This window comes from Sander lucioperca, chromosome 1 (assembly GCF_008315115.2).
Source record: "Sander lucioperca isolate FBNREF2018 chromosome 1, SLUC_FBN_1.2, whole genome shotgun sequence".
Taxonomy (NCBI): domain Eukaryota; kingdom Metazoa; phylum Chordata; class Actinopteri; order Perciformes; family Percidae; genus Sander; species Sander lucioperca.
This window is the reverse complement of record NC_050173.1, coordinates 36042330-36056898: the sequence shown is the minus strand read 5'-3', so window position 1 is coordinate 36056898 and position 14569 is coordinate 36042330. Positions and strand designations below refer to the sequence as shown.

General features: G+C 39.0%; 1 protein-coding gene and 2 long non-coding RNA genes across 3 annotated transcripts; 2 read left to right on the top strand and 1 right to left on the bottom strand.

The window, feature by feature from the left end:
• LOC116064369 (gastrotropin-like) lies at window positions 1–1084 on the bottom strand. Its single transcript, XM_031319540.2, has 4 exons — window positions 943–1084; window positions 680–840; window positions 469–558; window positions 1–350 (listed from the first exon to the last, which is right to left on the bottom strand). Exons 1-4 carry the CDS (start codon window positions 1007–1009, stop codon window positions 291–293), a joined length of 378 nt encoding a protein of 125 aa, XP_031175400.1. The 5' UTR covers window positions 1010–1084; the 3' UTR covers window positions 1–290.
• A 4173-nt stretch (window positions 1085–5257) lies between these two features.
• LOC116064371 lies at window positions 5258–7129 on the top strand. Its single transcript, XR_004108512.2, has 3 exons — window positions 5258–6331; window positions 6541–6677; window positions 6921–7129. It is a non-coding gene; the product is annotated as an uncharacterized LOC116064371 (long non-coding RNA).
• A 99-nt stretch (window positions 7130–7228) lies between these two features.
• LOC116064370 lies at window positions 7229–10786 on the top strand. Its single transcript, XR_004108511.1, has 5 exons — window positions 7229–7476; window positions 7580–7708; window positions 8293–8414; window positions 8586–8624; window positions 10732–10786. It is a non-coding gene; the product is annotated as an uncharacterized LOC116064370 (long non-coding RNA).
• Window positions 10787–14569: the final 3783 nt, after the last annotated feature.

The following is a 14569-nucleotide window of genomic DNA, read 5'->3' as shown; positions in this document are numbered from 1 at the left end:
TAATTATATTTCAATGATGTTTATTGGCTCAAACATGGATACTGGTACAGTTAAATCATTTCATCCATGTAGAAATACAGTTCATAGTTTCACTCCTTGTATTTATTTAAAATCTGAAAGTTAAACAACAAAACACAGTCCTGTGAAGCTACGAGATGCTCCACTTGCTCCTCACTACAGATGGTTACTTTATTCCTCTTGCTTCAGTAATTGGAGTGAGCATTTATATGATGTGTTTTGCGTCCTGCATGCAGCCTCTTTTCCATTGAAGCATGTTGAGTCTCGCAGCATTAGATCCTCTTGCTAACTCTTTTGAAAGTCACACCCTTCTCTCCTGGAGTAATGCAATTCTAGAGGACACAATGAAAAGATACAGATGATTTTGGATAAAACTACAACAAACAGTGAGTATTACTGGGCAATGGTGTTTCATTGCTTTAGCACATGTGAAGTGCTTCCTTGTCTTACCATCACTAGCTTATCCTCAATGATCTCTGCTGTGAAGTGGTACTGAGGAAACTGGATTGAGATCTTGTCGCCTTCCATGGTGACAAGAGACTACAGAGGACACAAAAGGCCACAGATGGAAATGTCCAATGAGTTTGCTTACATGAAAACTTTAAGACAAGTCTTCAATATGTGGCTGATCATTTCTCTCCAGTGCCTGTTATTAACTCACCTTGAATTTAGCGCCTGTCATCGTCGCCAGCTCACATTCCTGTCCAATGGTGAACTTGTTGGACCAGGTCCAGTTGGGAAGGGTTTGTGTCCAGGTGAAGTCCTTCCCATCCTGAAGCACCTCCGTTACCACTTTGTGCTCTGTCTTGGCATTGAGGAGCCCTGTGACAAAGCAGGTGAAATTTAAAATATTCAAGTTTAAATGAACGATGACTCAAAAGTATCCATTATTGTCTTATGTATCAATAAAAACAAGCCTAATACCAATTACTTCCAGAAACTCCTCATAGTTGTCTTGACTCTCCAGCTGATATTTCCCAGTGAAAGCCATGATGGTGAAAGAGAGGAGACGAGGTGAGGAAGGAGTTTATGAGACAAAAAAAGGAGTGGCCTGCTACAGATACTTGTTCTGGCAGACCTTCCTCTTCCTATCCTCTCACCATGTGTCAGACCCTCATGGGTGTAAGAAAAATGTCAGCAGTGTTTTTCTAAGACAATTTGTTGCATTGTTTTATTCTGCAATGTTGTAACTTGGCAAAAATCCAAAGTGTTTCCTTGCTCCCACACCCGGTTTTTCCAGCATGTTGCAAGTTTGAGCATGTATGGTGCAGTAAAATGCTCAGAACATAAAATACAAGTTTATCTTTTTTACATTGCTGTCAACATTTAAATAGAGGTCATGCATGTATTTTCAGCTTAAAATAACATCCTTAAATTGAAGGTATCACTAATGTAACAAATAATCTTCCACCAGCATAAACCTGCTTACAATGAACATAACCATGAGTTACAATTATGGTATGTGTTTGAGCAGTTGGCCTCAGATAGGAGTTGGTTCTTCTATCTGTCAGTCTTGCACAGGGCTGCAACCAAATATTAGTTTCACTATTGGTAATTCTGCTGATTCTTTTCTCAATTCATCCATTAATTGTTTGGTCTATAATATCAAATATAATAATAAAAATAAAATAAAAAATAGCTGTTTGGTCTGACCAATAATCCAAACGCCAAAGATATTCATTTTAATAATAATAATCATCATAGTCATAGAAGTATTTTGAAAGGGTGAAACCAGTTAATAGTGGGCCCTACTCAAAAGTTTACTTCCTTACAGTTGCTGACTGAAAGTGGAAGGGACACATAGGAAGACTATGTGCAGGAAATGTGCTGTAAAATGAAATGATAAAGTGCTCTCACCTGAATTAGGACTTGGACCTTTTCAGGAGAGCAGCCCCTCTTTCAGGTGGAAGAGTTTGAATTAAATGTGTTTGTGAAATTGTGTTCACTCAGCTACTCTGCTAATTAGAGCCTGCACTCACCTTCCAACCTTGTTTATCCTCCAGAAACCCTCTATTTATTTATTAAGTTTCTGTCCCTCTCATTGCTTGAAGAAAAACTGTTCAGATTATCTGACATCTAATATCTCAGTCATGTGTTTGTCTTGAGTCAAGATAACACTGTATATTTAGCATAAAACACAACTCCATGAAATAGACCTTGCATTGTGTCATCCTCCATGACACAACAACAAAGCATGATTATGACAAACACATTCATTCTTACACCTAATACTAGGTTTTATCTGCAACATTTAAATCAGTATCATTAGGAGCTTCCATCTTTGAACAGCTGTATAATCCTCCTTAAATGGTGAGTGAACAAAGTCATGAGTACAGCTGGTTGCTCAAGGACTGAAGTTACATTTGTGGAGAGACATACTGTAGGTGTTTTTTGTTATCTTTGGCCGGAGCCAGGCTAGCTGTTTCCAGTCTTTATGCTAAGCTAAGCTTGCCAGCTGCTGGCTGTAGCTTCATACTTATAGTAGCAAACAGACATGACAGTATTCTGTCAATCATTAATTATTATTATTATAGTGTCGCAGACATATTTTCTTTTGAAAAGGTATGCACATAAATCATTCTGAGTAGCGTAAAGGGCCCCTTTTTTGTTTATATACGTAATCCAAACACTGCAACAAAAGAAATATCCAAAAATAAAAAATAAATAAGCCTCCATAGTTTGGCATCTGTGCCAAATAGACAGACTAGAATAATCGTTGTATTTCCAACGGCCTTTGAAGGCACCATATGTGTCTTCCTGTAGTAGGGACTTCAGTCGATCTAGCTATGGACAGCTCAGTCTGGATCTGGGACGTTTACATTTGTGAGAAATGGCCTCCAAATCCCTAAAAAAGGCCTTAGCAGAAACGCTGGAGGACTTGAGTCTGAGTCACTTTAGGTTGTTCTGCTCCAAGCTGCTGAGAGAAGATCTGCTGAGAGAAAGGCAGTCCACTGTGAGCGCCCTAGCAGCTGATCACGACTTCACTGAGATCACAGGCCTCCTGGTGTCAACCTTCACCGAGGATGGTGCTCTGTCAGTGGCTGTGAAGATACTGAGATAGATTAACTGTAGCTTTTTTTTTTTTTTTTTTTACCATATACTGTTGTATACAGTCTAGAGAAGAACAGAACATGTATAAGCCTGGGACCTATCAGGCTGCAGAACATGCCAAATAATCAGCGATAAAGGACACTTATATATAACATAAACCAAATGCATTATACGCCTAGACTTCCGGGTAGCAACTCGAACATTTGGTGGTTGCTTTTTTACTATCACTTTTGAGCACGGGACTTAAAAGGCCAATCCCTGCTCGCTGATAACCATGTCTGATTGTTTCCATGTGTTATTTTCAGAGCTGTAATACTTATCAGAAATTAATCTTTTTAGAAGTAACTGGTTAACAGCCTTCACTGTAAGAAATTGGAGCTTACTTCACAAATAGGCTAACTAATAACAAAGTTGAACACATTTCTTTAAAACTTTTACATAGATATGATCTCTCTAAAGTTTTTTTTTAAAAGGTTTAATAGTGAGTGACTCCTTATTGTCACCTGCCTTGTTATCAGAGTGCTGTTAGTGCCTTTCACTTATTTTGGAACTGCTCTTGTGTAGCCTACATTGTGTTTGCTATTGTATTAGTGCTTTTGTTGTTGACCATACTTTCTGAATTTGTTTGTCTATATCCATATTTATAAGAGCAAATGTTCTAACATTAATGATAATGACATTTTTGAAAGTTAAAGTTACGCATGTTGTAACCCTTAAAATGTATTATAGTATTATTTACTTCTTATTATAGATTTTTTCTAATTATTAATTTATCTTGTATTTATATATATTTTTAATTTTTATTTATTTTTACCTTTTAGTTATTGCTATTTGTATGTAAAATGTATTTTTTTCTTATTCTTGAAGCTTTAGTGCGTAACTTTTTTATATTAAAGAACGTCCGTTACATTCAAGCCATTGCCAAATGAGTTGAGCTACAAAGCTAATTAAGACTATCAGCTCCACACTACTCTCTCTGTATTTCTCAGTAGAGCTGAAGATCTCTGCCCGAACAGAGGCTGGCCTCTGGAGGACTTATTTTATTTCTTTGTTCCAACTTCCAAGTGGCCTATAGCCTAGCCTACGTTAGTCATGAATAAATGATGTTAAAAAATGTATAAATGACTCATTCTTGACGAAAGGCAGAAGAGCTGTGTGCGTGCGGCGTAGTCTCTTTTTTTCTTTCTCTCCCCTTTCCGCCGAGTGGTGCGTGTGCCCGGTCGCTGTGTGAAGCGCGTGTCCGCGCTATTCTCCGACATGTAGCCTACTCTAATCACTGCTGATAGACGGCCTTTTGTACAGTCGGGCTGTAAACGGGTTTGGGCTTTTAAAAAGCTGTCAATCAAAATGTACGTGTCCGGCTCGGGCCGAATTCTGTCGGCTCGGTCCTTTTCGGCCGAACTTTTAAGGCCCGATTACAGCTCTATTTCTCAGTATGGCTATGTTCAGAAAATGGTGTCGTATGGCGACTTTCACAGGCAGAAAATCAAGTGAAGATAATTACCTCTTCTGAAGAGTCCATCATGTTTTTTAAATCCTCCGTGTCCTCCTTGGCTAGGCTACTAGCAACTTTAAGCTTTAATTTATATTGTATTGTATTTTTTGTCTCTGCTTAATGTCCACATGCGTCTTTACTTCTTTAATGTTCTGAATATGTATTATGTTTGTCTGCTGCCTAAAACACGTTATGGGAAAAGTTTTGCACCTGCCCCTTATTGGGCTAGAGGTTAACTCCCTACCTTGATTCGCAAAATTCCTGGTTTCAGTCCAGCCAGGGACCTTTGTTGAGACTAAGAGAAAACCCAAACTCTTGACTATCTTTTGGAAATGCTATACCAGAGTTAGCGTGTCCGTCAGTACTAACTGTCTCAAATTAAATTCCAACATATTTAAAAATAATTGAATGTAGTCAAGTCAATTTTATTTGTATAGCACATTTAAACGAACAACAGTTGACCCAAAGTGCTTTACAAGTAGAGCAGAAAAGGCAGAAACAGTATGCCTTAAAGATAGCTACATAATCAAGTGTGCAAGGTACCATGAACATATTTAAACAAAGGAAGAATTAAATAATGTAACATAGAATAAAACAGCAATGGAACGTTTGTAAATACAAAAAGGTAAGAAAAAGTTGAGTTCAGTTCATAGCTCTGAAACGTACAAAATAAAAAAAGTAAGTCATTTCTTTGTTTCTGAGACACTATTGTAGAAAATGATTTGCTCTGTTTTTGAATTCCACATTAAACATAGATGTAGTTTTTTGTTATCAGAATTAGAAATCCATAGTTTGAAAATATTAACTTTCTTCTTTCAAAAGTATTGCAGGTATAAAAATCACGCTTTATGGGTCTCTCGTCATCTTAAATCACATATCAAAAATCATATATAAGTCATACATGTTTGTGCTTATTTTACAGTAACTCTTCCTGAGGCTCGTCATGAAGGTAAGGCTTCTGCTTGAATGTGATACATACAATATTTAACAACCAATCTTAATTTAATATGTGATACATTTCCAAGAGATACACTTTGAAGATAGAAAGAACTATGTTTGGTATGCAATAAATCCAATACATTACCAATGAGTATTTCTTTCTTTAGGTTCTATCTCAAAACAGTACGCTGCGGATTCATGGAAAGATCACCTGATCCATGTTATGAGCAACGTTGAACCAATTTTGGACGAGCTCCTTACCAAGGGGGTTATTGAACAGGAAAGCTTTGATAAAATCAGCGCTCTCCCGACCTCGGAGGAGAAGATGATGGAGCTCCTTGATGATCATCTGAAAACTGTTGGAGACAAAGACATCTTCTACAACATCATTGAGAAATGGTTGCCAAGGATAGAACATCAAGGATCAAGGTTCAACGTTCAGCTTTATTGTCATTATACAATACAGGGTTGCACAATGAAATGTGGTTGTAGCCCCCTCCATGCTGCAACACAGAAAATGTCGAAACAAATATTTAAATTAGAATAGAATAAAACAACAAATGATCTATAAAATAGGATTCACAGGCTTTTAATTTTTTTGCTGTCTAACATACCTTTTTAGATAGATTTATTAAATGTGTTGCACTGCCATCCCTCATTGAGGCTAATGTATATACTAAAAATGAGGAAATTAATAAACAAAATGTATGTTTCCTTAAGCCATCTGGAGAAACAGGCCGCAAGGACCATGAGTAAACAATATCAGTTGTACTTTAACATTTCAGAGTATTTCCGCAGTCTCCAGATGTCCGACACATGGAGAGCCATGTGAGTAGATTTCTGCATTGTGTAGTTTGTGCATCTTATTTAATCGTCTTTTAATTTTGAGACTTATGCATTGATCATTACTTTCAAGAATCAATATTTAAAACCTATATATTTTTTTAATTTTTAAAAATCAAGCTTTAATACCTCAATTTGAAAAAAACTACAGTTAATCTACAGTAAATTGACAATTGTATTTTAACCTGTTACAGATGCCGTTTGCACGTGCTATAAAGATAGGTACTATTAGAGTCAACTTACTCACAAGTGAAATATCCTCTGTGGGTGAATGGATTAAAGTTGAGCCTGAAGTGAACTGTGTGTATGCAGAGGATGCTCCAACTTAAAGGTAAACATGTCTTTAAATTGAGTGTCACAGCAATCACATTTTCACAGAAGGAAAACTAAGACCTTTTTCAATGCTTTACCATTTATGCCAATGCATTATTACCATTGTTTGTAATGTTATATTTCACAGCAAATAAAAACAAGGCAGATTTAGTTTTCTCTTTACATTAACAGTTGGTCTTAGAATATTTCAGTGCAAAGGGTCCCAAACTTACAATAATTTGTTTCCCCTTTCATAAATTAGCCTACAGTCTGAAGCAGGTCATTTTGAATGCAGTGTCTCTGGCTTAAGCTGGGTTTGTAAGGAAAAGGTCAGCTTCAGGTACCAGTTTGGCTCTTGGGAGGAACACATGGAGAGACTGGAAACCATACACTACATCCCTGGAGGCCCCCTACTGGACATTACAGTAATTGCTGGAAAGTTAGACCAAGCTTATCTACCACAATGGATCTGCACAGGCAAGCAAACATCATATAATAAAACTAAATGTAACAACTTTGTTTGATAGTTATGTCTATAAAACCTTGATGCACTTGTCTTTTGTGCAGAAGACAACCCTACAATTTTAGGCAAGTTTGCAGTCCTACACATAGATGCCTGTGGAAATGTTGTGGAACCAGTGTCTGGGGTCACACCATCCCATGTAAAGTTGTTCCAGCCAATTTTCTCTCCAAGAGGAGTCCTGATGAGATCTGGCTTTCGAGTGAAAATTAACTGTGAAGTGTTAATATACAAGACCAACAAAGCATTCCTAACACTACATGTTTATCTGATCCCTCGTGATCCTGCTCTACAACAGGTTATTGCTGTCCCCATGTTAATTCAAAACTCAGACAGACATGTTAGCTGTTGTAACTTTGAAGCTTATTTGTGCTGAGGATTTCTCTTTTTTCCCCCCACAGACAATAAAAAACAAGGAATTATCCAGTGGATACAAAATAATCCAAAAGCCATACCCAGAGAAGTCCCTGAAAATGTGCGAACGTTTTATCCTCACAGCCGATATGGAGCGTGCAGAAATTTACCCTGAGGTATGGTTTGAACTGGCTTTCAGCTATTGAGTGAATTGTGGTCCGGAGATAAATAAGATGGAATAACACGGAGCTACAGCCAGAACAGGGTTATCTTAGCTCAGCATAAAGACTGGAAACAGGGTACCTGCTAGCCTGGCTCTGTCCAAAGATAACAACATCTGCTGACCAGCACCTAAAGATCACTAATAGTCTGCCATATAACCTCCCGTAAAACCACATCTTGTTTTTACGCGGTGTTTTACGTAAGAATTAAACATATAGACAAAACATAAGGAATAACAGAGCCACGCTACCGGACAGACATTTAGAGAGGTATTGATCTTCTCACATTTCTCTTGTCAAGAAAGCTAAATGTCAAACTATTCCTTTAATATATCATGTCCAGTAATTGCATTCATTTGGTGAAATACAGCCCCTTTATGTCACTTTAGCTCCCCGATTGAAGATCTCTTTAATATAAATTAGAACATTGACATATTTTTCTTTACCTTATTTGACAAATTTTGTCAATTTGTATGAATAATCACATTTAAAAAATTCACCCTGACACAAAGTCTAATTCTGCCTTATTTCTATTACAGAAATTAAAGCTCATATACGAAGGCAGTGACCCAAACTTCTTCGAAGTGTTCATTGAAAATCCATTTCCAGCTCACACTCAGACATGAATCTGAAACAGTATGGACCTGTGCAATTAGAAAAGGTCAGTAGTTATAATTATTATTAAAAAAATATAATGTATTTACGCCACCTATATACCACCCATATTAATCTACAATATCAGTCTTGTCACAGTCTTGTGTTGTGAATGAAAAACAGAAAACCACTAAATCAACTCAATATACATATTTAGTGTTTCTGCATTTTATTTCAGATGACTATCAAAACACTGGTGATATTCAGGTGATTTACGGTAAAACACTGTTCCTATGTTCCTATCCGCTAAGGTTGGCAAAAAAAAAGGCGCTACGCTTTTCCGTGTCTATTTTTTCGCTAAGAGGAAACTCAACAAAAAGCCATTTGCCAACACGAAATAACAAACAAAAGCCAGACACTATATAGTATTAAGTTGCTGTGAGCTGTAGCCTGACATTCACCACTTCTAACCAGAGGCAGAACATAATGTAATCTCGGAGATTATTCCTTCACAGCGCTGTGCAATGCGAGAAAATCTCAGAGCTGAACCGGGCAGACAGCACTTTTCATCAGACTCACCCCGGGATAATTAAGTCTACTGCTAACTAATAACATTACCGTCGCCAAAATACCCCCGTGAATCAAATCCCCTACTTCACAGTTAACTGTCAAGCCACTAAACCTATATGGAAATTAACACCTCTGCTGAAATGTTAAATTCGTTTACGATCATACCACACAAGACAACACTGTCTCTCTCTCTCTCTCTCTCTCTCTGCGCACACACACTCACACACGCACACACACACAGTCCGGTTCTGGTGGTTGATTAACGCAGATATGTGCTGATTAGCTCTCATAACGGGCCAGGTGGGTAGCACACTGCCATGAGTCCATGACGCTAATGTCTGATTACTCCACATTTTCATTGTGATATTTTGTGATTACATTCTGAATCTGCAACGTTCTCTGTCGGGTAAATCAGTAAGTTAGTAGTAGGGTATACAGGGGAGTTGCATATGAAGTGGTTTGGGGTCCTTCTGTAAGTAATTTTGGGGTACAATTTGTTTTTGATGAATTCTACAAGCAGTAATACCACAGGCCAAGCAATCGGCCCATTCCAAACAGGCACATTTTCAATGGGTACTGCACTAGTCTAATAAATTCACAAATATCTGTTGTTCTGGCGCTCCGGCGGGCAACGCTTCGGCTGTCCGACCCGTATGCACAAAAGACATCACTCGCAGAATGCTGGCATAGGACTGTTAACATGGGTGCCACTGTGTACTATCTTTCAGGGTGACAACACACTTTTATTAACTCCCATATTGACAACGGCAGTGCATAATGTTAGCTTCACTTCTTCCGCATCTACCCTTCACAATAAAAACACAACTTAAATTCGCTCAGAGCATTTTGCTTACAGGAAACTCAATACAATAGCTCACATGAGGCTAACGACATTTTTGCAGACACTAACAAAAGCCAGAGACTATATTGTATTACATTGCTGTGAGCTGTTAATTTACTACTTCTAATCAGAGGCAGAAGATAACATCATTCCTGAGCCTGACTGGGCAACGCCTATCGTCCTTATTATAATAATAATAATAATAATAATAATAATAATGCATCATATTTGAATTGTTGTAAAATCTGAATCTGCAACGTAACCAGTCACATTTCTCTGTCAGGTAATTGTAGTAGTACAATGTTTTCCTATAAAGTAAAAGTACACACTAAGTCAGTAGTACACAGTCTTTTAAGTGCTCTAGGGGCTAAGTGTATCTAAGTGATTTCGGGGTACAATGAGTTAGAATACTAACACATTCAATATTTTTCATATCTAAACCAAATCATAATAAATGTATACCTGTTTGGGGCCATTTTACCTCGGGGGCCCCATGCAGTTGCCTAATGGTACAGTCTACGCTCTTGGTGCTTTTTTCTGTGAACTAGAGTGAATTTCACCGTTGTTTCCGATCGTGAGTAGCCCCGACTAGGGTATGTGACGCAATTTCATAGCAAGTGTATTGCTCAGTGTTAAGTTTGTAGTATTTTCCTGAGAGCGCTGCAAGCAGCAATACCACGGGCCAAGCAATCGCCCCGTTCTGAACAGGCACGTTTTGAACGGGCACTGCACTTATATTATAAAATGCAGTTAAATGGTTAAACACCGCACACCCACCAACATTAATACATTGTAATAGCTTACTGTATTCTTTACGTAACATTGAGATTGTGAATACACAGTAACATTAATCATTCAAATTGACTTGGGCCATACTAGTATTACATTGTAACTAAATGTTATTAATATTTGTGCATCATGAACCACCTTAAGAACCCAACATTTGAGTTGTTGCTTCACTTTATTCTCCTAGATAAGGAGCTTGCCAGACTGAGGCCTAAACTTGTAGAGAAAGTGTCCAGTATGCTCCTAATTCATTATGCACTGAAAGCCACATTAAGTGTTTAACAGGTTTCATTTTTATTGTTAATATGTTTAATCAACTCACAGCACTCGATCGAAGCTTCACTAATTAATATTTTTGTATTACAAATTGGTAAAGTAATGTGAAAGGGGTGTCCCGATATCGAGTTTCCAGCTTGATCTAAGATGAAGGGTATATTGCATATTTTTAAGCACATATTTTCATTAAAATGTATTGTAAAATTGTACAGTCCTTGCTTTTATTTTTATTCCTTTTACTGTCCTACTACACACATGTTCCCATCTCTAAAAATGAAGCACTGATTTGTGTGCAGTGCCGTAAATTAGTAGTAGTAGTACCTTCAATTTATTTGTTTTCAATAACATACTCTTGTGCTCAGATTTCAATAAATATTCTTTTGTAAAACTTGTCTTACTTGGTATTTCTATGGTATTCCTAACATTTAAAATGGAAATTGTTACAGTACACACATTACACCAGTTAAGTTGCAGAATGAACATAAATATATTGAGTCTGTGGTTGATTCGCATACAAAACACCCCAATTCCCCCCCGCCCTCACACACACACACACACACACACACACACACACACGCACGCACGCACGCACGCGCGCGCACACACACACACACACACACACACACACACACACACACACACACACACACACACACACACACACACACACACAGTTGTCATGAAGGGTGAACTTAGCTGTCTAGACCAATTGACCCTTTGCAAACACGTCACACGACCACGTGACGGCGCCATGACGGACGGCGGAAGCACAGTTAAACAGTAGTGGACGAGCGGAAAGTTTCATAGTTTCAATCAGTTTGAAATAAATAACACTAAATAAACTGTATTTGTGGCTTTATATGGCTTCTCTATTGAACAACAAGTTGTCGTGCCGTTATCGGTCGAGGTAGGGCATCTGGTAGGTGCTCACAAAGAGAGCAGTATTTGGAGAAGTTGGAGATAGCAGGATTGGATACCGACCCTTAATTCGTTCTCCCTCCGTTTTCACGGACCTCATTAAATCACAGAGTCTGCCCGACTTCAGTCCACACGATCTGTACCACTATGTGGTAAACGGGGTATCCCCATATACTGGTGCTGATCTCAAAGCTTTTAAAAGTCTGGATGCTAACCAGTTCTTTATAGCTGGCTGGGTTAGAGGTACGTGATGCTACGCTAACGGCGGGTTGAGGTACCTCATAATGGCAAAGATAAGACATCAATCTAGGGTTTATTTTGTATTAACATCTATTCTTTACTTAAAGGAGAATTCCGGGCAATTTTTACGTTAATCTTGATCGCTATAGCTACGCGAGTACTTTAGCCGTTAGCTGCTAGCTGCCGTCCGGTGAGTGTATTCAGACAGGCTTCTGTGATAATTATCCCAATAATAATCCGCGGAGCAGCGGTGGTGTGGCTATGTCCAGAGGACAGGTCACGCCACGTCTTGAAGTTTATTCCCCCCTAAAAAAAAACACTAGTGCGGTAGTAGCTGGACGGCACTCACCGGACGGCAGCTAGCAGCTAACGGCTATCAGCTAGCAGGGCAAGCTAGCTACCAGCAGGATCGAGACAGGGACCAGGGTAGGTGAATTTAAACAATGTCTGAGTTGAAAACGCATCTTGTTGACACGTAAGGGCCCTGTTCATGTGGCACAGACATATTAATTGCATTGTGTGTCTGTTAAGAGGCACAAAGGCCCTGACCACTGCCGTTTTAGCTCAGTGGACGTTTGTAGTACGTAGCTGCAGCTTCTCCGTGTTACCTGCACTGATTCGGGTCGGGGTTTTTTCTATCGAAAGTACTCGCGTAGCCGGGGTAGTACGAGTTAAATGCAGACCCGCATTTAACTCGTTTTTGAAGCTAGTTTCCGTGCCATGTCATCTTTAATTTAACTGATATTTTTTGTTGGACCTGTTAGCTGGTTAGCACGGCAGTTAGCTGGTTGAGGATCATTTTATTTATCACTCATTTGAAACAGAAAGGCAATACATACACATGCTTGTGTTGGTTAGGATTACTCTGCATGCTTGTGTTGGGGAGGATTACTCTGCACATTGTGAATGTGAGAACACAAACACGAACGAAAACGTACGAGTTTAGCTTGCCGTCCATCTACAGCATAGCTCTTCCGCCGTCCGTCATCGCGTTCATAATTCGCGCGAGTGGAGTGTGACGTCACGTGCAAAGGGTCAATAGCATTTTTTGTACCAGGCCGTAAACATGTTTAACTCTGCTGTTAAAGGGATATTTCACCGCTGGAAAGATGAATATATATTTAAATTGGATCATTTATGTAGTAGAAATTTGATTTTTTTTTTTTTTATTGGAGCCTTCTAGACCGAGAAAAGCCAGAAAATGTGTTTTTGGCTCATGTGGATAAAAGACAACAATTCCCAGAATGCACTTGCTTCCCTTCCCTACGAGGCCACTCCCAAGCCACGCCTACCGGTTACAGAGTGCAGTCAAAGAATTTCTAGGTGCAGTGGGTTTTATTGCCATTTCAACCATACACTGTATAGTGAAACGAAACAAGGTTTCACCATGGCGTTACACACTGAAAATATATAAAAATTACATTTTATAAAAAAACAACATTATATAAAAATGACATTTTATAAAAAACGACATTATATAAAAATGACATATGAGACAGGATACATTTAGTGCACACACATTATAGACTATACATAAAGTGCAATTATTCACTGTGAGGTAAAGGTAGAATATAAGAACTTTCTTGAGATTTGTGTGGTTGAAATTACCAGCAACAATAAATAGTCCATCCGGATGTGGAGCTCACAGATAGCTCTGTAAAGTTCAGCTAATGCATTGGTAGCATTAGCACTTGGTGGGATGTAAACACAGAGTATAAACACAGCCATGAATTTGCGTGGAATGTAGAATGGTCGGCATTTAACAGTCACAAACTCCACCAGCGGTAACCAGTAGTTGGATACAAGCACCGCATTTCTGCACCAGTCTGTGTTAACACCCCACCCCATATTGAATGCGTTTCCGCTTTCTCGCACACTGCTTTCGATGTCCCCTTCCCCGGCTAGCAACATGAAGCGTCACCGCAGGCTGAGGTGCTGGTCTGCGTAGCAGGCAAAACTTGCATAGTGTGTCGAATATTTCATCTGTAATAAAGTATCCTGCATATTCTCCGATCTGTACCAATGTATTCCGGTGGTACACATGTGCGGTAGTTTGAATGCACATAAGGTTGTTGCTGAAAAGAGAGAGCCTGTTAGCTTAGCTTCAAGATGGCTGACACTCGACTCGCATCGGGTAGTGACAGTCCCACCCCCTATGGGCGGATTGAAAACATGCGGAAGGCCAAAAATGCCTCCGATGACGCTAAATGACGATTTTTGCGTCATCAGAGGCTTTTTTCAAGAAACACAATACAGAACTCTATCATCTCAGGGAGACATGAGGGAGGGAAGCACGGTCATTCGAAAATACTACCGGGTTTCTACTGATACAAAGCTTAATGCTAATAGGTGAAGTATCCCTTTAAGTTGGGCATTTTAACACTTTTTATATGGGGATTAGTCTCGCTTTGCCAGACCCTCCTCTAAAGCTCGCTGAAGGAGGGTCTGGCTACTCCACATAGCATTCGGGGATGGGAGGAAAACGTGCTCTGGTTTAATGGTATTTCTTTAAACCAATCAGAATCGTCATGGGCGGCGCTAAGCTCCGCACAGAGCCGCTGCAAAATAGTCATGCGAGAGAAAACTCAGAT

Bases quoted from the DNA above. Each gene is read 5' to 3' on its own strand.
- LOC116064369 (XM_031319540.2), bottom strand. From the start codon at position 1,009: ATGGCTTTCACTGGGAAATATCAGCTGGAGAGTCAAGACAACTATGAG. The intron at 841-942 runs GTATTAGGCTTG...GCTTTGTCACAG, and splicing joins GGAGTTTCTGGAAGTAATTG to GGCTCCTCAATGCCAAGACA. The intron at 351-468 runs GTAAGACAAGGA...TGTGTCCTCTAG, and splicing joins TTGAGGATAAGCTAGTGATG to AATTGCATTACTCCAGGAGA.